This window comes from Bombus terrestris, chromosome 15, assembly GCF_910591885.1.
Source record: "Bombus terrestris chromosome 15, iyBomTerr1.2, whole genome shotgun sequence".
Lineage (NCBI taxonomy): Eukaryota > Metazoa > Arthropoda > Insecta > Hymenoptera > Apidae > Bombus > Bombus terrestris.
In genome coordinates, this window is record NC_063283.1 from 4,656,601 (window position 1) to 4,683,100 (window position 26,500).

At 39.0% G+C, this 26,500-nt stretch overlaps 1 protein-coding gene across 1 annotated transcript in view; it reads right to left on the minus strand.

The window, feature by feature from the left end:
* Positions 1 to 26,500, minus strand: part of LOC100642539 (homeotic protein empty spiracles) — a 53,836-nt gene that overhangs the window by 8,868 nt on the left and 18,468 nt on the right. The window contains exon 2 of the mRNA XM_003401101.4: positions 19,962 to 20,134. Coding sequence (XP_003401149.1) covers positions 19,962 to 20,134 — 173 coding nt within the window. The remainder of the gene's footprint in view (positions 1 to 19,961; positions 20,135 to 26,500) is intronic.

Consider the following 26,500-nt stretch of genomic DNA (forward strand, 5'->3'; position numbering starts at 1 on the left):
AGCGTAAAATGGACTTAAATCTGGTCGTACAATTTCTTCCTACATCCACTTTGAACAATTTCATATATCGAAATCAACTCACAAATCATGTTATCCTAAACCTTTAAAACTACCCAACACGTTATAATAATATTTATATTTTATTATAATGTAGCAATAATTATATACCATTCTTAGTTATTTGTTTATATCAATTCCAATTTCCTTAAACACCTTCAGTCTATGAAATGCATGAAATAAGAGGCACAAAAGGACGCAATAATTACGTAAATTAATAATTTCACAGAATGAATTCATATTTATGAAAAGCAATGGATAAATATATATATATTTGTTGCCAATATCGTACTAAATTTGTAGTACAAAAATTATTAAAACTCACGGTGTATCAATTTTAAACGTTCTTTCATCCGCCACTGTACGTAGAAACTTTCAAACTCCCAAATATCCCCATACGAACTTCCTAAAATCAATCGTTCTAAAACTCACCAACGTCATCCAACGTCCTACCAACCAAATTCCACCCCAAATATTCAGAAGCTTGGAAAATTGGAAAAAAGGAGCATCTTGCTCGCTTGAAACCCTCAAAAGATTGTCCGAAACCAACGATCAAACGAGAGGAATTAAACAGACACGATCTCCCTCATAGACCATCCGTGTTGGAGATACGAAAGAAAAACAGGCGTATCGTTTTTCCCCCGAATGAAATCCGCGGGTCTGCGACGACTGGCCAATGGCGGGTGTCCATAGCGCCCCATAATCCCCCAGGGCCTGACCAGTCACGCTCGAAACATTATTTTTAATCCCGTGAACGCGTCGCGACGAATCCACGCCCCGCCGATCGTGCCACGGCTAAATAAACCCGACGATATTATTTTTCAATTGTCCACGGGCACACGCACACACGCACGCACACAGCGGAGCGCGCACGCGTGTTTTGTTAGGACGAAATTGAGCGTGATCTGCGCGCCAAGGGGTGGCAATTTCGCCGGATGCGCCTTCATCTGCGTGCAACATTTTTTATTGTCGACAAACGAGATGGTTCCGCTCGCGAAGCTTTGCGTGAGAAATCGATGGAAAATAGATACAGATATTATACATCGGTACAAGTTTCGAGCATTTCGTATACATCGAATGATGATTTTTCTTCTTCTTTTTGTTCACTGGTTTGTATTTCTGTTTTGTTCTTTCTTCTCTTTTTTTTTTTGGAAAAGGATCGCAAAGGATTGTAAAAGATTGAAAAGCGTGAAATCGATGATGGTGCTTTTAAGAAGGGGAAACGACGATACTTGGAACTTGAGAATAATTGAGATCATACGTGGTAGGCAGAATTCTATAATGAAGTAATCACGTTAGGTGTACGTAGAGTTGGAAACCGAGGGTTGAAGATTGGATTAATTCGTAGTCGGCTTAAATTAACGAAATTCTAGTAGCAGTTTAAGAGTTACAATTCTTTGACCAGAATCAAAAATCTAATGGAAGAATAGCTATCGTTCATTGATTAAAAGATCTGTAAAAATTTGTACTACGCTCGTACCATCTTAATCTTTTCAAAACTACGCTTATTCTGTAACATAGGCCATTAAAATTTCCCATTCTCCATTAATATTAATATTATTCACTGGAGAATGTAGGAGACACTATCGCCGATAAAATCTCAATATATTCACGATGGTCATACGCAACGATACCTTAAAACAAAACCTTAGATCGTACAACCCCCCGAATCGTCCAATTACCTGCAACGAAACCAAACGGACTTAGAAAATTAAAACACACAACGTAGTTTTAAAAACTTGTAAACTTCGCGCTAGAATAATTGTCATGTCTTGCAACGGTAATCAAAGTCAAATATCACGACTAAGAGAAGACACACACGGTCCAGACGAAATCCAGCCGATCAATCGGAAAATATTGGCGAGGCAAGGCCGCCAATTTCATCGAACACACACCGTTTCTGCCTGCTGACGTGTATTTACCAACGGTTGAGGATTTTTTCCGTCGGATTTCCAGCAGAATTAAAAAAGGGAATGATATTTTGCTAACGGGATACCAAACGTCACGTTTCCAAAGAATGGCACGACACCTGCGTGGATTAACGACACCAGGTTGCGACGCGTGCAGGGTGGAGACGCCGAATCAATACGACAAAGAGGGGAAAGATTGATCAAATACAGATCCTTCAAGTTTGGTCAATGGCAGATATCAAACAGCAATCATTGTTTCATCCCTTTGCGATTGATTTTTTGTTTATCCTGAAACGTTGCTAAAAAGATTTCGGACGGAACGTGTGTACAGATATCGTAGGTTGTAAGTCAAGTTTGTTGCGACTTCTAATCAGTTAGGTTGTCCGAAAAGTTTCTTTCGTTTTATAAGGAAACAATGGATGCGCGACATTTTCCGTTTTATATTATTTTATTGAATTACGTATGATACGTTTTGTTCTATCAAAATAAAGATCGCAACGTTCGACAGATTAGGTTTCGTGTTTGTATAAAGATGCATCGTTGTAAAAGAAAGACATTTATCGGACAACCTGATACTTTGGACCTGAGATATGTACAGAATACAAGATACTTTATAATTGTAAATTATAATTATAGAAGGAATTGTGAATGATTCACTGTGACAATAGAAGCTGATACAGTTTCTAACATTTAACAAGCAAAATGAATTTCAATTCGTTTTAATATTTAATGTCTAAATAAAAAGCAAGCACAGTGCTGCGTTGTTCGCAAAGATGACAATCATCTTCGAATTACACTTTTCCTCGAACACCTTTCGCGGATAGAAATCGATAAAATAAGGCGCAAAAAGTAATCAACCACAAACTTCAAGCTTCGAATAAATAATGAAACAAGATATAATTTTCACGTAGAAACGAACATACCACCACGCATTCTGCATAAATGTGACGATAATTTCCAAAAAGAATGAACCTTACGCCTTTCCTCTGACAACGTTTACGAGAAGAACCGATGAAACGACGCGTAAGTACAGTGAATCGGAAAACTCGATCTTCAAACGAAGAAAATAACAGACATTTTATTCGAAATAAAAGAACGATATGAAACATTTTCAACAAGGACATCGACAACAAATTTCCAAACAAAGTGTTACTCAAGAAGCCTTGTAAAGATTCCAAAAGAAAGACTTCCATTCTCGTCTTGCAGAACAAGAAGCATAGTCTCGTCCCTAAAGTGTAACGATTTCTTCGAGCGATCTCGAATCGGCTTGAAGGAGAGCTTCCTCGCGAGTGGAGGCCGACAGTATGCACACGAAGTCGACGACACACGACAGTGACATGCCAGAATCGTGACGAGAAAACCAACGTCCTTTCCCCTCTGTTCCTTCCACTCAACCAAAAGGGATGAGGAGCGAGTTTGAAAGAGAGGAATCGTTTTGCTTCGCCACTGCACCGCGCCTATCGTTTACGCCGATCGTTCGAATCGGGAATATCGTTCGCGTTTCGCTTCCTTTTCATCGGCCTTTGAGCTTCGCCGATCGTTTGGAGCCAACTTTCGCCAATTTTCTTCCCAAAGGAATTTTTTTTTAAATCACACATATACTTACACATTGGAACGTTCTGGATGTATAAATGGACGTATGGATGTATAAATTCTTTTTTTTTCGAAATTGTACAATTGTAAATTTTCTTCCGAAAAGAATTTTCTTTTTCTTTTCTACGTTATTAACACACCTCGACACGTTCATTCGTGAAATTTGTCTCTGGAAGAAAACATTTTTTTTATTAAATCGTAGATGTATGGAAACCTTGCGACAAATACACGGAACATTAATCACAATTAAGGAAAAAATCTCGATTGATATAATTAAATTTTTATTTCACGATTGCTAGTAAAAAAAATACCTAAATATAATTAAGATTGATTGAAGCATTTCTTCTTTCCCTATCGCGCATATATTATACAAAGTATCAAAGGATGTGTGTCAACAAGCACGCAATGTAGACAAAGAGAGAAAAAGAGAGAGAGAGAGGGAAACAGAAGACTCTCCACGCAAATTTCGCCGCTTTAATTACCCATTGTTCACGTTCTCTCTCGGAGAGGCGTTACTCGCCAAGCGTAGAAACAAGACAGGCCTCCCTCATTGCCATCTAGTTAGCATAATATCGTTTTTATGACGGAACGATAAGCGGCTCGTAAAACGACTGACGGGCCACGAGAAACCACGATATATAAGTATGTACTTACGTACAGGTCTCGATAGCGCCATAATAAATATACAAGTTCTAATCGTTCTCTACGCGTTTGTCATTGGAAAGATTAATTTTAAGGCTGAGAGAACAAATGGTATAAATGATAAAATCCTTGATACTGTGAATTTACCGTGCGTAAAATTAAATTTTAGTATCGAGATACGTATGCTCTCGTTAAATCGTATCACTATACAAATATATTCATAAAGTGGAAAATTTTTAATACATATAAAAATTAACATCGTCCAGATGAAAAACGAAGATTACGTAGCCTGTTCCAATTCTGTCCCAATCGATTCTATCTCATTTTAGATCAACCAATCTTACGCAATCTTACGCCAGACCCAACGAAACGAAAATCAAAGTTTCAAAAAGAAATCTCACGCAAGCTGTACCGTTGCACGGTGATCGTCTACGTCAAATCCAAAATTTCTAATCTGTGAGTTATTTGGTGATACTTGTAAGAATCTAAATTCGCGTAAACATCCACAGTCTAATTATAAACTTTTCTTTATCCTGTTAAAAGTTGGCCATTGCAAGAGCTTAGAAGTCGCTACTTTCAGTCAGCCGATTAGCTCGACTCTTTTCCAAAATCTCCATCAACGATCGATCTATATACCATCCTCATCCCAGATCCTAAATCTCTGCCAAGAATCACGAGAACGAAGACTCGAGCAAGTTCGAGTCAATTCGTTCGCGGAAGACGTTCGCCGACACGGCTCGATGAATCACTCTTGTACCGTTCGATTCTCGAAATTCCGCGTTCCTGCTTGCCGGGAATGAAAATCACTAAACGGAAGGGGACGAAGAACGAAAAGGAAAAGAAAAGAGACGAAAGGTCGGAGAACAGGATAGAGAGGAAAAAGGAAAGAACGGTGCAGCGGCTACCGATATAATATCAAGCGGCTATTATTCTTGGCGAATACGCGCGCGTACCCTTTTGCCAGCCGTGTGTTACGTTGCCTCGTGGACGGTAATGGAAGAAGTTTTGCATATTATGCAGGCCGCGTGCGGATTCTCTATGCATAATGAGGCGTGTCGTCGCTGGACTAAGAATAAAGCATTGCGAATGCGCTGTCATCCCGATATTGTATGTGAACGTGGCCTCCTCTTCCTGGCGCAATTATGCGACCGATTCGCCGCACTACCCCCCACCCATCTCCTCGCTAATTATATTTCAGATTAACGCCACTGAATGCCACCTGGGGTCGTCCATACTTCCAACTTCGTTTCGATGGAATTCATTAATGGACCGCTTCCAAACGATTGCAACAGACGATACGCTCGATAATATTAAACTTGTGAAAGTGCAAGCTTGCTTCTTGGAATTTTATTTTTGTTCCGTTCAAATACTTTTCTAACGTAGGAAAATGAATCAGCGTTTGAATATTCTCAGACGAAAGTGGTATCCAACTACGCTAAGTATCGTGGAACTTTGAATTTTCCTTTAACGTTCATTAATTGAATCTATTAATCCGAGCAATTAGAATGGAATGTTCGATGATAATATTATCTCCGTGAAAGTGGAAGCTTGCTTCCTGGAATTTTATTTTTATTTCGTCAAAATACTTTTCTAATAGAAGGATCCTTGCTTGAATATTCCGAGTCGAGCTGGATTTCGCACTAACGTGTATCTGTGCGTGTTACATGATATCGTGAAACTTTGAACTTTCGTTTAATGTTTATTAGTGGGGTTTATTAATCCAAGCGACTGGCATGAAGGATGTCTGATATTATTGAGACTGTGGAAGCTTGCTTCTTGGGATTTTCCTCCTGATTATCTAGGTATCTGGTTATCGCAAGAAGATTGATATAAATTGGGTGTAATTTCGAGTTAACGTGTATTTATCGTCAGGATATCTTATTACGTAATGTATTTTTGCTATTTGAGAAAGCTAATATATTAGAATGTTTCAAGCTAACATGTTAACATATGTTAACATGCTAACATTTTTGTCTTGATATATCAGATATTCTAAAGTATTCAAAATCAAAATTAAACTCATTATAATACCCCACGTATAAAATGAAATCTCAATTACTGCGCATTAATTTTTCACTAATACTCTAAATACGGGTATCATCGGTGTCAACGACGAAACGGAAATTTCGTAAAACACAGCTGTCGTCAATGATCGAGGTCATGCGTCGATAATTGCGTTCCATTTAGCCTTGTCATCTTTTTACGTTTGTGAGGAAGGATTTATGAGAATGTACGAGTACTTAAAAGGTTAATACTAGAATACTTGGTTACGCAAAACATTTAAAAAGCCATCAGATTACATACACCATACGCTCTGCTCCAATTTTAATTGAAACATTCGTAACGAATGTTGCATGAAAAACGTGTAATGATTTTCTCTAGGGACTTTTGTGCGTCGTTGGCTGTAATAGCGCCAAGGCCGCTTAAAACTGGGGGTCCCTAACCTGACGCACGATAATTGACGCTGAAATCGGGCTCGATAAGAATCCCATGATCTTAACTAAAACGGTCGCTATTTACATTTTTATGGAACCGGTAATTTGAACTTGGAATTAATTTACCGAAGTATTTGTAAGATATTATAAGAACGAGGCAAAGCGAGCTGCGCGGCAAAGATTGAATTGCAAATGACCACGCAATTCAACACGGCAACAAGTGTGTACTTTCTTGGGTTACTGATGAACCCCCTGCGTGAGCTCGCGCGCGCGCACGCCTGATGGTTTGATCAATTAGATTCGTTTTTCTTTCAGTTTGATCCAGTACTCTCTACGTGACCGACCTGCGAAGTAATATCAACGTGCACACTGATATTTCATTGTTTCCCAGCTAACCGCTATTTTACATTCAACCAGTTCACTATACATCAGTTATCGTGACATTCTTTCTCAACTGGGTATCCCGCTTTACGCTTTGAACATTAGTCGACGGTGTTTCACATACGGCAGAATTTCCTAGAATTATGGCAACGTAACCTACAAGGACGATGTTATCGTTCTTAGCAACTAAATGACGTCTAATTAGCAACATTGTGAAGCTATTACACAGAATAATGACAAATGTATAGTCTGCTCAACGAATCGTGACATCGGATATAAGGAAAAAACATGGTAAACATTTTGACGAAATGGAATTAGGTTGACCGAGAAATATAATCGAAAGATATATATATAAGCGAATATTTTCCAGATATTACAATAGTCTATTTACTATATTAGAAGGTATTAGGTATTATCAAAAGGTATAAGGTATTCTTCGATTTCTATACTCCAGTTAGATGAATACTTAGAACACAAGCGTGTCGTTGGTTGAAAACCGTCTTTTGAATCGGAGAAACTTTGTCTTTCCCCATTTTCCTCGCCAAAATAAAAATCTAGAGAAATAACTTCGAACGCAAATAACCAGAATAACTAGAATGCGAGCCAACAAAGAGCAGATGCTCAAAACTACCCACAGTCCTAAGACACCGGCAGAGAATGCACAGAGAATCCACAGAACGATCAAAGAACCCTGAAACGAGTAACCTGTTATCATCTCCAATTTGCACCACTGTTCAACAACAACCGAATTTGATTAGACATTGAGAGTCGTGGCCCGAGGTGTTGGCAACAGATCTGGAACCCCTTCGCGATGAACGTGTAGAGTATGACGACGAAAAACGCCCGCAGCGACCACCCGACAATGTTCTCGCGTCCATGCGGACCCGGCATTACGCCGGGTTAAGGCGAAGCGACGAAAAAACGGAGAGAACGGGGATGCGATGGTGTGCGCGCGAGATTATAAGGTTGTTAACGACGCGGGGCCGCGTACCCGGCCAACTGAAACCCGATGCAAATTACGCGGTAATATACAGTCCAGCATGCTAATAACGTTGCAGTAAATATCACCGCGTATTTCGCGTCGAGAATATATGGCCGTACCGCGTTTATTTTGCCCGCGAGACGATTTCGATGCACTGCGCAGGCGCAACAGGCCCCGTGGCGGCGCTCTCGTTCGTTAGGGCGCACCCACAACAAAAACGTATTTCTCAGAATTGAACGTTATTAAAATAAATTTTTATTTCTTAACATTTTATTCGTTATTCGTTTAGCTGTTATTCAATTTCGATCTTCTACTCGTTTATTCGTTATCCGTTGATTGGTTATGTTATTTTTACTTTTTAATTCCTTAACTCGTTAGTCCATTTCGAGTATTCTCCATCGAAAAGAAACTCGTTTAACCGTTATATCCTTATTCAAAGTATGTAATTATTTTTTACTTCGTTCGAATGGAAACTTTGTATTCATCCTCTGGAATTACTTATTACTTATTAATATTCTTATTACTTTTACGTGATCATTTATACGTTATTTAATTCCAATTCGTTCCATCGATTCCTAATCGATATCAATCTCTTATTCCTCGCGTAAAACGCGAACCATTACTTGTCCATTATACTTTTATTCAAAACTATAATATCCCATGTATTATGACGCTACATACATCTGTGTACTCCTCAAAGAATACTTCTTTCTGACAAACCAATTTCGTCTTATCGATGAAGATCAATAAGAGCCGACGGAAACAAACTATTAACGTCTCGAATGGAACCAATATCTTACACAGTATATTAACCAGTCTCTACTGTTTGAAAATCTCAAATAACAAATAAGAGACGTGGAATAAATTCGATCTAGAGCAACGTTTGACCAACGCTGTACCATCCACAGACCCCTTTCATTGTCCTTCGTGTTCTCCGCCTCCCTTGGCCTTCCTACAGCCGCGAAAAGACGTTTCTGTCGTTACGCTGATAAGCGGCAATTAACTGGATGATTTACGGACCCGGCTTAAACCGGTGTTAACCATACTCGACCGATTACTTTGTAAGGTCTAGACAGGTACCTATATGCAAGAACGACCGCGACGACAAATGTCTGATTTACTGCTGACCTTCTTTTCTGCTTACCAACCAAATGTCTCGTTAATTATAACTGCTAATAAGTACCTACTTACAATCAACTATGAAAAACACGGCAATTTTGTGCTTAGAATAATAGCAAAGGACTCTCTCTCCCTCTCTCTGTCTGTCTTTCAGTCTCTCGTTTGGAGTGTTTAGAGTCTTCTCTTATTGGAAGATTCTTATTTCTGCTGTTGCTTACTGCTTCCCATTTTTACGAGGACAATATTATGATTTATTAACCCGTTAGGAATTTTAGATCTTTGTCTCGCTAGTTATAAAAAAAATGAGATATGAAAAAATATACGTGTATCTGCAGATAAGGAAAGAGTAAAGGTACAAAAAGAGGTCTGAATTTGCATAATATACAAAAGTATGTAGGATGAAATATTGAAAAGCAAAGTATTCGATATTTAGTAGGTGAAACAGAAACCTGTATTTGGTTTTCATCTCTTCACTCGTGGTCGCGAAAATACCAATCTACATAAATATTCACGATCAATCCGTAACGGTTTCATGCTGCGCGTAATGATCGGAGATCAACATTTTGAACTTTCTCTCTCAATCTGTTGTTTGAAATCTCACTCGTCTCTCGTTCAAAGTGTTCTTATTTCCGCAATTACTTATTACCTTTATTCTTTCGAGACGACGATCCGCTCGATGATTTATTAACACGTTACCAGCTGTTGATCTCTTTGCCTCGCTAATTGTAGGTGTTAACCGCTGACGTGTTCGGTTGTTCTTCCTTTTGCAACTTTCCTCGGTTTTGTTTCTCTCGTCGATCGTTTCTTCTTCGTCCGCTAATAATCTGTCTCATACTTCATCTCTTGCCCGCACGCCGCTATTAATCACGGACAATCGTGCTTAATGCTGTTTGAGTTCTTACGTCGAGACATCGATAATTCTTCAGTGACCAAGATACAAATCCATTGGGGCGTTCTCTTGTTAGTTTTTCCCTATGCTCGTTAATGCAACTTTGTAAAGCAACGGTCCATCTTCTGGTTTGCAAACAAGCGGCCGATCTCGATTGGTTTTGCGCTGTTAATTATCGGGCCAGGTTCGATCTTCCGTCTCTCGAGCTGGTTTCGAGGTTTACGAGCACACGGCGATACCGATCGTTCCTCCACGCTAAGATCGTCCGTTCTGATGCATGGACTTGCAGATCTTATTGCCCGTGTACCGACCGTTTAATGACTCGAGATCGTAAGCCCGAGATGCGAGAGTCACGATGATTGGTACGAAACATCCGAGTCGCGTGGTATCCAGGCGAATGATGCTCGATTCAATACTTGGTTTACATTGCCATTAATGCAACGTTACAGGAATAGTCACGTCGCAATTCGCGCGGTACAATTTGCATCTTGAAGTTTCCGCTGAAATTTGGAACTCGCCTTTCTCCAAGTTTTCTTCGACGAAACTGTCGTCTGTGTTTGGATTATAAACTAAGATTGGATTATACGAGAATGGTTACATCGCAATTCGCACGTTACATTCGCAATTTGTATCGTAAAGTTTCTGCCGGAACGTGGAGCTTGGCTGTCTGAAAGTTTTTCAACAAAGCTATCGATTGAGTTGAACAAAGTTAGATTATATGGAACGAAATATCGAAGCAAACGATAGTCGCTTCTCGAGTTAGTTGGATCATCGTAAGATGTTCGTTAATGTAAGAGTTCGTATTCGTTTGTTTAAGCTTGTGAATTTTCAATTTCTTCCGACAGCGAAATCCTCGTTCGATCAATCGCTGCATAGAACGTTCGATAGAATAGTCATTTTGAACGATTCGCCTGCTCTATAAATCAACTTTCGAAACGATATCAATTTCACGTTTCAAATGCGACCAAATAGTCTACGAACTTCCAGCAACTATCGCAGAATACTCTGTGAAAGTATTCTCACTGGGATACACCACTTCTATCATAAGCATAAGCTACCGATTAAACGGTACGGCGAATAATTCGCATTTCTTCGTCTTCAAAAATTCGATGAAACATCATTACGTTATAGCGAATAATTGATCACACGCGTCTCTTCTTCTTCCGTGCTTTATCTTCCTTTGGTAAGAATCGTCTTCGCGCTACGATGTTTATTCGACGTGTGTCGTTGTCGTGGATTTATTAGAGAAAGTTAACGCTGTTGCTCGGTGGATCGTTTCTAACGACACGCACACAAACACACGTGGCAACATGTATACGCACATCGAGTTTACAGCCCCGAGTCATCAACATTGTAGCGATATTGGCATTAATCATCGATGCGAAACGTTGATCGAAATCCGGAGAAGGGTTGGAGATTAATCGTCTTCCGGCGGCCTCGTAATCAATTAAAGTCGTCAGCATGGTATCAATTTTAAAAGCTCCGATGGAAAATGATTCGCGTCATTAATCCTGCGACTATCCCTCCAACGCTTTTTCCATAGTTGAAGCACATGTTCGTCATTCCGTCCTTTCTTCATAGTTTGTTATATAGTTCTTTATAGTTTGGACGATTGATCGATATTGATTTTGGAGCAATGTTTCATGTCGATTTTATATAACAAGATGTACGTTTCGTCTTAATTATTAGGAAACCTATAATCGGGAAAATTATTTCTTAGAGGGTCGTCACTCTTATTAATTTGTAGCGGCACTCGACAACAAATACCGCTACACGACAATAACTAAGCAACGGACACGGTAGCGAAGTGGTTAGCGCTTTACGTTTCGAACGTTCGGGACCCGGGTTCTTCGATTCCCGGCGCCCGTGATCCTATTTTTCATCAAAAGAATAATTAGCATAAAAGAATAATTAGCAGTGCCCCAGCAGCGACATTTACAGCCGGAAACTACTACTATCGCCGACGACAACAACATAACGCAACACACACACCTCTACAAATTTACTACATATACGTGGAGCATGATTTCTATTCAACAAACTTGGAAAACGAAAGAGGATGCTACGGAATCGATCGTCTATGGTTTATCGAAAAAATCCAGCGACATTTTGCCAAAGAATCTTGGAACCAAATTTTCGACGCAAACTTAGTCCCCAGACGCTGTCCTAACATTTTGCACCCTCGCTTTTCCACGATCATATCGTTGAATATAAAACATCTGTGTCGCAAGATCTCTTCTTCCATCCCTTTGGCAACGTTCTAATAGTTTCATCTCGTCTTCTGCCTGCAGATAATTACAATGCATACTTGTCAATGGATAAAAAATCTGCAGGATCCCCACCTTAAGGCAACACACCTTTAATCATCCTGACAACTTTCCAACTCTTCCATCATATCTTCCACACACCTCTGCATAATTACATCCTCGCCAATTAACCCATTTGCAACAGATGATGTATAGTAGAACTCCACTTACATGAAGTCGTCAAGAGACAAACAATTCGTATAATTAGATTTCATATACATAATAGTTTACATTCACATACAGTCGTATATCAATGAAGTTTACTTTTACTTTATTTTTACCGACCCTTATACTGTTACATAAGTTATTTAACAAAGAACTTTAAATTAATATTTACATTTTCCTGTAAAAACAAATGATATATTTAATTAAACTTTATCGATACGTATTTTCGCTAGCTATACGCTTATTTTTATCGCCGACCGTAAGCGGATTCAATCTGCAGGAGTTGGTCTAATTAAAAAAAAATTCGTTTAATTAAGAATTTCATTAGCCAATTTCTCGATCGTACGCATCAACACGAAACGCGACGAATTTCACAACCGATGAATGACACGAGCCAAACATGGGCACGGTGCAGTTGGGACAAGAGCGGCAACATATTCACCTGCTCGATGCTGCTCGCTATCTCTTCATCAATTCGGTTCTTCAGGTTCACGCGCCATCTACACAAACGTACTCGTTCGTCTTTAATTGCTTAACCGGAGCGTCGGCGCGCTAATTGCGACGTGAAAGCTCGTCAGCGGCAATAAAACCGAGCGATCCAGTAACCGACGCATTTGCATCCCCCAGGACGAACCTTTTCCGCATGCATGATCTCGCCAAGCCTAACAATTAGTTCTCTTTCTTTCTCCTTCTTCTGTTCTTTTTTTTCTCGTTTCTTTTTCTTACATCGTTCGCGATTTCAACTGCAGCGATAACAAAGAAGAGAAGAAGGGTCTCAGTTTCATATTTCGCCGTGCAAAAACAGAATTACTAAGCGAGGATAATTGGACGGGCCGGAATCAGGCTTGCCTAGCGGTCTAGCCCACGTAAAAACGAAGCACGAAATACAAGAGAAAATTGCCTTCGCTTTGCTTCCATCCTTTTTTTGATATTACAGGCAGTCAACAAAATATTGCTACACCTTTCTCTGAAATATTTCTGAAACGATAGGTTTAACGATATTAAGCAGCTATCCTCTTTGGTGTCTCTTAATTAATTAAAGGCCAACCAGTAAAACGATGAAAGTTACATTGATGAAACGTTATTAAGAGATGCAAATAATGTAACTTATTAACAGTACAATATACACTGCAGATGTTCATTAAATTAGCTGATTTTTATGATTCGAGCAAAGACTCGTAGTTCATTTTCTTCGGTTATTATAAAATTACATCTGACGTTTAGGTAGAAGAAGAAACAGTAATGGGGAACTACGTCGAGCAAATTTGCCTTGTACGATCACAACGTGAATTCTATTCAGTTGGATGGGATTCCACGATACGAATTGACCAAGGGAAAATCACAAATGAAACGTTGCGTTAATGTAACTTTCCTGGCTAATGGGTTATGATATGGTTTGACTAATAATATAGTTGATAATATAGTTGAAGGAAATTGTGGAAATAGAACGAAAATTTCTTGGTCAAAAGGATAATGCTGAGGATCGTAACGGAAATAATAAGAATCAATTAAGTCAGGAAAGTTTCTGGCTTCGTTAACTTCGAATCTATTGATCATTAGCTTTGTCTAAACTATTGGTAGCCGTTTAACAAGAATTTAACGATGATCGAGATAACGCGAAGCAATTAACTATCTCTCCTTCCATATCGCTCAGAATACAAAATAGTTAAAAAAGTCTCCGATGTAAAAAAAAAAACGTCTATGAAACTGCGAGGAAATAATAAATTCTCATTCAAATCTCGCAACGGCGGAAAGAATAATCGCCGAAACGCAGCGTCTTGTATCGACGGTGGAAAAGCCGCTGTTACTGGCCTCATTAACGTTTACTAATTGCCTTTTATCCGTCTCTCGATGCTTGTTAACAAATCCTTACCTTTTAACATGCAGCCAACTAAATGAAAATTTAACAACGTTAACGATAACAATCTCGCAAAATACGATCATAGGGATAGTTATTAGCGTGACCATAACTTTATTATAATAACAGATCAACGTTGTAAAACCATCAACAGTAGTCCCGAACAACACGTCTGGACGTTCCCACCGAGAACCTCGGACATATTTTAATTAAAGAACCGCGTGGAGGAGGCACCTTGGTAATTAGAAGCCATCCTGCTTATCGTTTCAACATCGCGTCTTTAATTTTGGATTTTAACAGTAATTGTCGGGACGATGTTCTGTGATATTTATCGATGATTTATAGTACGACCGTTTGAATTTATTGAAAAGATACGTGCGGTGAAAGTTTGTTGTTGGAAGATCAGAAAAACAGTTTGGATTTTACGTGACACGAGATCGACAAAAAGGGATATTCAATTTTTCAACAGATTCTAACTTCGATAGGAAAGTAACGTTGATTTCTTATTGCCCTGAGATAACAAATTTCAGTTAATAGTTTATCCGCTACTACGTATGATAAATACGAATTAAGGGCCTTCTTTTCCATTTTGTAGTTTCTATAAAATTGTAAAAGCAGAATGACACAGCCACGTTTATTGAAACGTAATTCAACATCTTTTTACTGTATTCTGTGAGTGCGACATATTGACTCGGCGTCATTGATCATAGAAAATTGCATTGATCTCTTTTCTAACTTAAGATAGAGGTCAGCGTATATATTTCTGTTTCATAACGCTACTGTATAAGATTTAAAAGCTTGTAGCTATATCGCTGTTTTATCTGTAATTTAAAAATCTCTATTTAAATTGCATTTCTTTAACATCGCTCGGCAATCTACCCATTAGTCACTAAAATCATGCCGTCATCACGCAATCGCTAAAGACCACTAAATCAAGCTCTTAATCGTTAACTCATTAGAGACTAAAGTTTCAAACGGCAAAGACTTGCCCGTAAAATGGCACCACGTACCTAACTCTCTCTCTCTCTCTCTCTCTTTCTCTCGAAACGGATAAAATAATCAGGAATCGAGAAATTTTCAGACGTGACCGCTAAATCAAACGTCATCGATGATTCACAAATAGCGATTACGTCTGTCAATTATTCACCAGCCATGGAAACTGTCGTACATCTAAATTTACAGGAAAATTTTCTCTTCGTGCCAAACGAGATTGCGATTTAAGTCGAATTGCGCGTAAGGTATTCGTTGGATAATTACGAGGCTAATCGCACGTAATTAGGGGCCTAATGAGGGCCACAGGGTCGCGTGTAACTCATGCTCCGCTTTATGAATGTTAACAAGCGAGAACAAGCGGTTTGGCGCGCTTATGCGAGCATACACGCGATTCGCCTTTGGTGAATTTGTGTAGTCGTTGTACGCCTGTCTTGTTTAACTATCAATTTCTTTTCTTCTTAATTCAGACTGTAACTTTTATTATTGTCTATAATTTAGATCGTGTTATTTTAGACTGTAGATGCAAATCTGTGAATAGGTTTGCATAATGTTCGAAGCGAATCGAGTAGGATCGAAGCAAATTTTACCTAAAAGTTTGTAGAAACCGAAAGCTTTCGCAATAAACGAGGATATTGATACGAAAGAAGGATTTTTCGAGTGTCAATGATAGTTTGCAGTATTCTGTACATTGGACGTAATGTTGTGACAGAAATATTCGGAAGAAAAGGACACGTGATACTTCACAATATAAACGTATTTATAGAAACGGAGAATAAACTAATGTCTTTTTTGATTTCAAAGAAATATGAAAGAGGAAAGGATATTATAGCGAAGAATTTAATCAACCTCTGATATTTTCGTTCCTTTCGTTCAAAGAAAGATAGGAGATTGTCTAGAACGATATAAGTATATGTATATCTCCGACTTGAATAACAGATTTGCTCTTAAGTAGCGTTTGTAATCCTACAATCTAATTTTCCTATCTGATTGCCAGTTTTATTATTTTCCTCTTCGATGAATCAGATAATGAAGTACAACCAGTGATTAACGTCCGACACTGTGTTGTGAATAAACATTATGCAAAATACACATCAATTACCATCAATTGTTTCTCGTATCTTAAATTAAAATAATAAAGCAAATATTCTAAGAAAGAAATTGCCAGAGGTTCGAGCGAAAATTATCGAAATTTTTTCCCCTTGAAAAGTTCATTCGCTCGGCCGTAATGACTAATAAACTGACTCAAATGTTTGCTTTAGTTATCTTGCATAAATAGCGAGTTCGCTTAATAAGTTTAATTAACGAGCACGAGTTAAGCACAGGCTTGTAAAACGCGCAACACGCAACCATCTATGCGCGGTGTTTAGAGGGTCACTAAGTGCCACTTGAACTTGTACCGTTCCACGTTAATTGCATCTCAAACATAACCTTAACGACGCGATCATTCTTCCTCGCCCCTGCTTTGCGTAATTACGCTCCCAGAATTTTTTATCTCACAAAATCCTACGTATCTTGTAGATGCCAGAAAATTTTTATGGGACGAGCAACAGCGAACACGGTCCAATTTCAATCCTAAACCTATCATCCTCGAATTTACGTATTCGTCGAAATTCAACGAAACCTTTATCGAAGAAAAAAAGTTCCAATGTCATTAAAAGCAAAAAAACTTCTACAGATCGAACTTTACAGTTTTATACAGTTTCGTAGATTTATATAACCGTGGAAGATTCAAATTTCTACAAATAAAACAGGATTTAGCCTAATTTCATTCGAGTCTAAAATCTAACGCGTCAAATTCTGCGCGCCTGTACAATTAGCGAGAAATTGGAATTTCTACGAGTAAAACAGGCCCTCTAACTCCACTTAATCCCAGTTCAAAATCTTATGCATTTATACATTGCAAACTGTGTTAGATGGAAATTTCTACAGGTCAGATATCATCATCTAAGGTTATACTACAACTCGGTCCGCTGAAAATCTACATCGCCGAAACCCGATATAATCTTTAATCGCGAGAAGCCGCAAATTTTCCCCACGAGAAAGTTTCTATTTCCCATTAGCGGAAAATTGCAGGCGCGGTGAAAACGAGGGGCCAAAGTCGAGGACGCGGAAGAGCGAAAGCCTGTTTCCACCGTGACACCAAGATGGCGTCGAGCCGCTCTCCTCCATTCTCCCGGCTTAAATTCACAATACCACCCCGCTACGCTCCCCTTTACGCTTGCCCTCTCCCTTTTTTGAACCGTGTTACGCCCATGGAATACGTAACGCGACGCCTGTCCGTGATATATGCACGTAATGCATCTGGATCGTGCAGCAACACGCACCACTTTACACGAGCTCGTGCATGCACACAGAGAAACAGAAGCACAGCACGCACCACCCTAAAATTCGCCACCCCTCGATCGGCTATTAGCATATGAAACCTCTCGTTACTCGCTCCTGTCCCTACTTTTTCGTACGTTTCGACCATTAAGGGAACGAATAGAGGCCACTGCGCGTTCCTCTGCATCCATGGAAACTGGCTTAAGGCCTGCTCCGGAGGTAGATGTAGAGATACTTTGGGAATTATGGGGTGTGATGGACGCTGATTTGCGAGACTAGTCTCGGAAACCGGTGTCAGATCGGTTTCGTTGCTGTATGAAGTTTCTATGGTAGGTTGCAAGGTGAAGATTGATTTAAGTAGAGAGGAGGTTAGGTGGCGAGATAGGATCGAAAGATGGTGGAAACGGCAACTTAAGATTTATGGGCCCTTGTTAAGGCAGATTACGCCTCGAACGCTTCTGCGATATTATAGATGAAAAGTTTTTGTGTTGCAAGTCTGAGTTTAGAGCGATGCATTTTCGGTTAGCATCAAGGTAAAATCTTATTTCGCTTAGGTTAGACGTTAAATTCCTCTACTAAATTTGGTACCGTATCGGATTAATCGACGAACCATATAAAATTACTTCCGAGAAAAACCTTGCAAATTGTGCCACAATCATTTTCCTTTGATTCCTGACGTTAATTCATGACGAATTAATCAACGACTAACATGATCGTTGAAAAAATTCTTCAGTATGGTGTCAGAACGTGAAAGACGAATCTTTACATTTTTCTTGCTATTAAAACTCGCGCAAATATGCCCTTGATTTCCCATCTAGTTGAATCTTAAAAGATTTGAAGCATGATAGAAAGATCGAACTTGAAGAAACTCAGTGACATTGTGCACGCGGCTTTAGATGCAGTGCGTGAGATAGCCGCGGAATTTTGTCCACGTTCCCGATAATTGAATAGCCGTTCTCGTTAAACGGAGTAATTTGATGCCGGCTGAACTGCTTCGCGCCCTTGCGTCCGACCGCGTTGTAATTACGGTTCTAATTGCCGGGTAATTAGCCACGACGCTCGGCTCGACCTAACGGATCCTCTAACCGACGCGAATTTTCATTTTTTTCTCCGTTTTCTGTAAACCGTTTTGACGGAAATAATTGTTCTCCAGCGGCGAGATGCTCATCAGCCCATCGCCTCGTCTTCTATTCCTACCCCTTTAACTGACTAATTGCCGATATTTAATTGCACGACATTCGATCTGATCGCAGCCAGGCTCCGTGAAATTGCATGAAATCCATCAAATTTCGATTTTCTCTTCTTTTACGGCAGGATCCTAATTTTTCTAATGAATTTAGAAAGATTTATATCGAGACGAGTGCCACTTCCTCTTTAGAATTCACCTAACGTAAGCTAAGGATTGAAATCGTTATCCAAATTATAAATAATATACGACGATTGTTATATATTTTTATTCTCCATAATTTATATTCAATTTAATAGATCGTTATTAAAGTACGAATATTTATGCAAATTCATATGTTTGCGAACGACGAGAGGAATGGCACTTAAATACTTCGCTCGAAAGTACTATGGTAACAGGATTGTGAGTAGGTGAACATTTTTCTAACTGCTATACGCCAGTGAAACGAAAACTGTCGATCATCTGTCATGCAAAGTTCATAAAGAATTCACCGAGCTACTACACGGCGTAGATATAGAACACAAGCTTTTTAAAAAATCGTTTAAGTATTTGCTTGGAATTAGTATTACGATTTCTAAAATTAAACACGCTTGTAACGACATTTTATCCTACACATCTATTACAACACAACGTCTCCATCGTCGCCGATTGTAAAATATCAAAATACCGATTAATTAAAAAAAAAAAAACGTTGAACGTATTCTGTTATATCAAACATGCAGCCAAGATTTAATTCTTTACGCAAAAATGAACAAACACGCTTATGTCGCCAATATGTTTCGGATTAATTAAATAACAGAGAATCGTTAAAAATTAGAACTAAAATTACAATTGAAATTAAACTTCCTCGATTTTTACGTAACTGGGCTCGCGTAAAGCTTTCCCGGACGAAATAGGACGAATATAGAATATTTTACTCTGAATATTTTATATACGCTTGCAATCGTTGTGCATTCTCTACGTACTTTGAAATTTCCCATAAGTGCGTGAACATTTGCGGTCTACGAGATTCTACGTTATGCTTCGAATTACTATCGATTTAATATAAGATCAATACTAACACTGTGCGACAAAAATATGGAGCGCAAAGGGTTGATTCTATGGAATAGGCGGAGGATGTTACCTGCGTTTCCGTCAACGAGAGCGCCTGCGCCAGCTGCTTCCTCTCCGCACCGACGACGTAGTGATTTTTCTCGAACGCGTGCTCCAGCTTGAGCAACTGACTGGGGCTGAAGGCCGTCCTTATTCTCTTTGGCTTCCTGAATGGCTGCAGAAGAAAGCCTGGTATGTCGGGGCCTGGAACACGCGCAAGAAACCCATGAATTAGTCAGTGTCGCGATTCCACGTTTAACTGGAATTCTCTTTTCCTTTCTTTTTTAAAGGAGAAATTGATACTAGTTAACTTTAAATTACTCGGACCTCTCTCTCTGCTCAATTTTTATTGGAAAAAATTTCGACAATTATACACCGCGCCGGAGACATTGATAAATATTCTACAACTTTCTCAGATGATTTGAAAGCTTAGGTCGGTAAAAAAAAAAATTTGGCTCGAAGATAAACGATCCAGTTTTCTCGCGGAAGATTGAATTGCGTACAGACTGTATATTAACTTCTGCTACTTAAATTAAGCACGCTATTACGTTACTCAAGCTCTTACTTCTAACTTGAACAAAATTCCCATTTTTCGAAAATACCCCCGCTACAATTTCGATTCCGTGTACTTAGCTGTCCAGGTATCTTAGAAATTCTACTTCTATTCATAAAGTTCAAAAAGTCGGAGAATGAAAGGTAAAAAGATTGAACGTAACGAAAAACAGAGAACGAAACACCTAAAGGAACCTAAAGAACATACAAAGCACAATGAGTAGAAAACTTGCAAGAACGAAGAAATTTTCGACGTAACGAAAGAAAATGTTACATTACATTAGATAACGCGATTCAGGGAAAATTCATTAGGTGGCAATTAATTTTTAAACGACGATCATCATCGACGTTGTCCACGCGTCGTCACGAACGAACGACACGCAAGCTTCATTCGTTCATAAAGAGTCAGTGAACAATGAGGGCGGGGAGGAAAGGAAAGAAGAAAAATAAAATGAAAAGAGGAAAAAAGAGAAAAACGGACACGAACTGCACGAGCCGCTGGCTACCTAGAAGTCCGCTCGCTCGGTAATTGAGTATTCCACCTCGAAAGAGTCATGTCGATCGACCGATACCTACGTCTGCCGGAAGTCGGCCGGGGATACTTTGCCGGGAAAGCTCGGGACGATAAATCGCTCGATTCTCTCGACCAGCGGGTCCCAGCTATCCCGAGCTACTTTCCGACCTCGATCGAATTCGATTTCGCTCTTTTTATCCCTTTTCGTTTCGCCAGCTTCCATTCTCGATTATGTAACCGTGATTAATATCGTCGTACGATTCGATTATAATATGGTGACTTAACTTTCGACCTTTAATATTGTAGCAATCTTTATTATTCGATAAATTAATCAAATCATTAAGCTGAATACGATTAAAACGTACGAGGAGCAAGTTTTCGCGTGTTGCATAATAATTCGAATTGAATTATTAGAAATTCGTGTGGAATGTAATGCGTTTGCTGAGAAATTCAACATCAATTCAAGTAATACCTAATCGTTAAAAGAGTAAATAAATGGAGAGGAACGATCAGTGTATTTAATATTTAAGATCAAAGGATATCTACGCGAATCATCCGGATAAAACTATTATAGCATCGGTGTATAATTCAGATAGATTAAACATCACACTTCAGTGAACGCAAAACTCCTCGTTATTTCTAAAATGCGATTTGATATAGATTTCGATGTAATAAATATAGATTTGTGGAAATTCGCCAACGTCTAGAATCGAATCTAGAGCTCTATACGAAGAAAGAAACGGAGCATAAATAATTTGCAAATTTAATTTTACCAGTGAAAACGATCGAAGAAAATTTTCACATTACCAACGCAGCATTTCGTACGATAAACTCGACAGAATATAAAGAATTAAATCTTTCAACGCATTACGTGCAAATAGGTAAATAAATGATTAAAAGAGGAGAAAATAAGAATAAAGTGTGCTATAACTTTCAAAGCGCGCGATAGATCATCGAGAACCTGTCGATGACTGACAATCGTTGTTTGATCATGCTGGTAGCATTGTTTACAAGCGGCCAAGGCAAGATCTATCAAGGATATGCGTTTAGACGAGAACCTGAGATCGCAAGGAACGTACGAAGCACGTGGAAAACGCGTCTTATTTAAGCCAGCGCGTGCATACGTGATGTGGCCATTAAAGCGGTCTCTTTTCTACCTCGACCTTCTCGATCGAGAAACGCGCACCATGCGTGCGACTTAAAGACCCAGTTAACATTTCATGCGTTTGCATGGCAATGCGACTCCTCGTTCGATCGATCGGCAGCCCGTGAACTGAATTAGCTCTTAGCTCTTCCTTTTGTTCCTGTGAATAGCAGCTGAACACGTGTCGCGATTACTACCATCAATTACTGAAATCACTGATATTTCTTCTTGTCCTCGAGATTCTATGTCTTTTTACGAATTTACATTAATTTTCCCTTTATTCTTTTCTTTTTACTTTATATCGTATTTTTGTAGAAAGCAACTGGGTTTGCTAGTTCGAAATTCTTCTTTCGTTCTTTCTCGTGACCAATTGAAACAACGTTATGTTTACTCTAACTACTCTCGTTTAACGTTCAACATTGACGTTCATTCAGAGTATAAAAATCCAAAGTTTGGAAACTAGCAGTTAAGTAAAAATGTTACTCGATTGTTCTCTCGAAATTCCCTTCGATGCAGGATCTAACGTTGATACAGCGATTAATAGGAATGAAACGCGATAGACAAATGAAACGTGAGTAGAGGGAAATAAATGCATAAATATGTAGCTTTCGTGTGATCGATGTTTAGTTTTTTAGATGTTGAATTTTTAATTCTTTGAAACGTTATTCAGACGCCAGTTGCAAGATAATAGATACCCTTCCTTCCATGAAATTACGATTCTGCACTATTCGATGCTTTTATTCATTTTAAAGTTTCAAGAATCCCGAGGAACGATGAAAAATGTTCCCGGTATACTTAAGACCACTATTACCAGCTCATTAATTATTCCTTGGTAAGAGGCGATACAACCAGGCAACAACGAGCACGAAGGCCCCGTCGCATTAAACGCGTCGATTAATTCGAAATCCGCGCGAGTCGCGGTTCGATAATCTATTAATAATTGCAGTTATTATTCGATAACATCTGACTGATCATTAACGTCGTTATTGCGTGAAAAGTTGTTGCACCGATGGATAGAAACGTTAATACCTTGGTCGTGACTCTATTTTCCAGAAACGTCACCTTCTGTCGATGCGAACGGACAACTTCTCCTAACCATTCGATGATTAATCGACGATTAATTGAAAGAGAAGAAGACGATCGAAACTTGATATAAACTAATTACTTTCTCGATCGTCAGATCGTTAACCAACCATATGACGTCTAAATATATACGACATAAATCGATTTCTTATTAATTTCAGTTAATGAAATTATTCGAGTATTATATATATGTATATATAACGTGTCAGATATTTGATAATTTTGAACATGTTTTCTTAGAACCGAGTTATGATCAGGGCATTGGGGCAATGTAATTTATAATTTATCGGACGTAGCCTCATACTCTTCTTCGTTCGAATTCATATTTCTATAAATTCGTTTAATTTTGAAAATAATACGTGGTTTAGGTGCGACTAACAAATATGTTTAATACAGCCTCGTCTTTTGTTGATGATATCGCTAAAACGATTTACTTTATTCTCAGTGACGATGCAGCGATACACGTCGCAGATGTTTGATATACCACCACCTCTCAGTGAGCATCTTTCGAAAGTTCGAGATACATAAAAATTAAAAATTATCTATCGAATCAAAGCAATAAGAGAATGGTAAATCAAAAATTAAGTGACAAAAATGACCAGAAATATTTTAATGTTTAGAGATTAATATGCACATAGTCACACGAAATTTGAAAGTAGAAACACAGACTATTTTTCCATATCTAATAGCATTCCTTGTATATAAACGGTTAATAAGTGTCAATCCTAATTTGTAATTATTTATATCGAATACAATACTCGTTTTAATCTCGTTTAATATTAAACGGCCGCTGACTCATAAACACTGCTAATATATATGTAGTATATGCTATAAACATATGTACGTAGTAAATGTACTATATGTAGCTAACTACATAATGATGACATTCACAATGCATAGTTTCTTGGTATCGCAGAGTTATAAGAAAATTATGGTTTAACCTCCTTCGATAGTCGCTATTTACGACGGATCTACGTGATTCTATCTGATAGCAATAGTCAAGTATCTTTGATCGTCAGCTCACGATTCAATTGCAGAGTAGAAAGTTTTTTACGCAGATGCTTATTCATTTAAATAGATACATAGAAGAATCTATATCCGAAACACGGTTACTCTACGAACTTTCTACATATCGTCGTGTCTTCTTTTAGCTCGGCTCATAAAACTCGCAAACAATACCTTTCAAGGATACGTATTTTCTACCTTTCGTAATACTATCATTTTCGAAGAAACGGAAATTAAATAAAGTGGCAATTAAATACGACCAAAGGGGAGTCCACGCGATCGATCTTATCGTCGATATTCAAAGTTCTAGACATTGTTGTACGCACGAGATCCTCGAGAGGATCAGCATACGTATCGTTGCTTGGCACTGATAGTGGCACGATTGAAAAGATGGAAATTTTATAAGAGAGATTCTTTAAAATTTACAAATAAGTTTCCGCCAGACGTTTTAACGACATCGACAAAGGGTATTCTGTATTATCCGCGAAAGCAGTACGACTTTGCACTTGTGGCGTCACAAAACAAATAAAGAGGAGCCGATGTTGTAAAACTAAGGTCACGTTGATAGCGGCATACATGAATAATAATTTTCCCCGCTGACGCAAAACTGGCAGAATTATAAATATACCGTTTTACGTGATAAAAGTAGAAACATAATGCAGGCCTTCTATTCGATAAAAGCGAATTCCAAGTTTACTCCGTTGTGCCACTGTCAGCGCCAAGAACCGATACATTGACAATAGAGCATTCAGAATCCTGAGTATTGACTATCATATTGACGTATTTTTAAAGTCCCAAGCAAAGATCCATCCCCTTTCGCGCCATAAAATTCACGAAATTTAGCCACTATACTAGAAACTATTCTGAAAGAACTATATACTAAAATCTTCCATCCCCCGATAATTCACCCTCGAAACAAATAAGTTATCCAAAGGGAAAGCACGCAGTAGATATAAAAGTCAAGACTTCTAGTCAGAGAATAATAAAAATTCTCCATCGCCCTGTTTCCAACTGAAAATTTATCAAATTTCTCCCGACCCAAATTCCTCTATTCCAGGATACCCCGTACTCTCCTCAACCCTCAGATGCACGCTACACCTGCAGCCATATTAACAAATCCGCCACGAAACGAACTAGAACCCCGCCTTATCGAGTGTATCGCGGCGGAATTTGCATCGGGTCTGTTTACGGTCGCGTTAGCAACAATTAAAAACGCATTAGCGTCGGGGTCGACGTTTGCTTGGGCGATTCACGTAGCTCGGCGAAACGTTTGTAACGCCGTTGGTCGCCAACTCTAGCGAAACCAAAGGGAAAAAACGACAAAAGAAGAAACGAAAGAGAGAGAGAGAGAGAGAGAGAAAAGGAAAAATATAAAAGGAGGGGGTAGGGAATCGGGGTTATAATTTGATACGTTCGCGATTTGGTCTTATTTTTGAGTAATTTCGAGTCGCTCTGGGCGGCTCAGCTGCGCACAGCCAAGCTTCCCGTAATTACAGGCCGTCTAGCTTCTCTTCGTCGTTTCCCTTCGCCCTCGTCCTCCAGAACCTTCGCTCCTCGTCCTTTCATTCGTCCTCTTCTCCTGTTTGCAGAGAACCGGGAGAGGCTCGGGACGCCCGTGGGCGACGTCTAGGAAGCGCCTAGAGATTCGCTAACGACGCAACAGGAGAAAAGTGTAGGTCGAGGGAAACGGTGAACGAATGGAGCAACCAGGAATGGCAAAAGATTTCGAAGCCCTTGAAGACGATGTTGAACGAGCAAGACGTTTTGCGGAGAGGAGATGCTGCGAAGGAGAAATGTTAACGTTAAATAATGGGTAGGTGTTCTTGCGGAATGATCGGAATGAAAAACACGTTCCAGAGACGTTTCAATGGAGAAGAATATGGGAAAAGTGAAAGCAGGGATGAAGTTCGTTTTTTGGTACGGTACAGGAAGCGTTGAAGGACGAGTTTTAGGATTCGCTGACGAAAGTGGAGTCTGGAAATGCGTGACGAAAGAGATGGCGTTGAGGAGGAGATTTTTACGTTGGAGAGCAACAATTTTAAGACGGAAAGAGAAATAAATTCTTACGTATACAATTTTCTTGAGACGATGACGGAGGATTTTCGATATTTAGATAGCAAAAATAGTGAGATATAAATTGGAACAAAGTTTTACGTTTGCTATCGGTGATAAGAGAATCAATGTTGCTGCGATAAAACGGTAAAAGATGATATCGAAGAAGAAATCACATCGTGGATAAAGATGTTAAATCGTCAAACGTGTTTCGCACGAA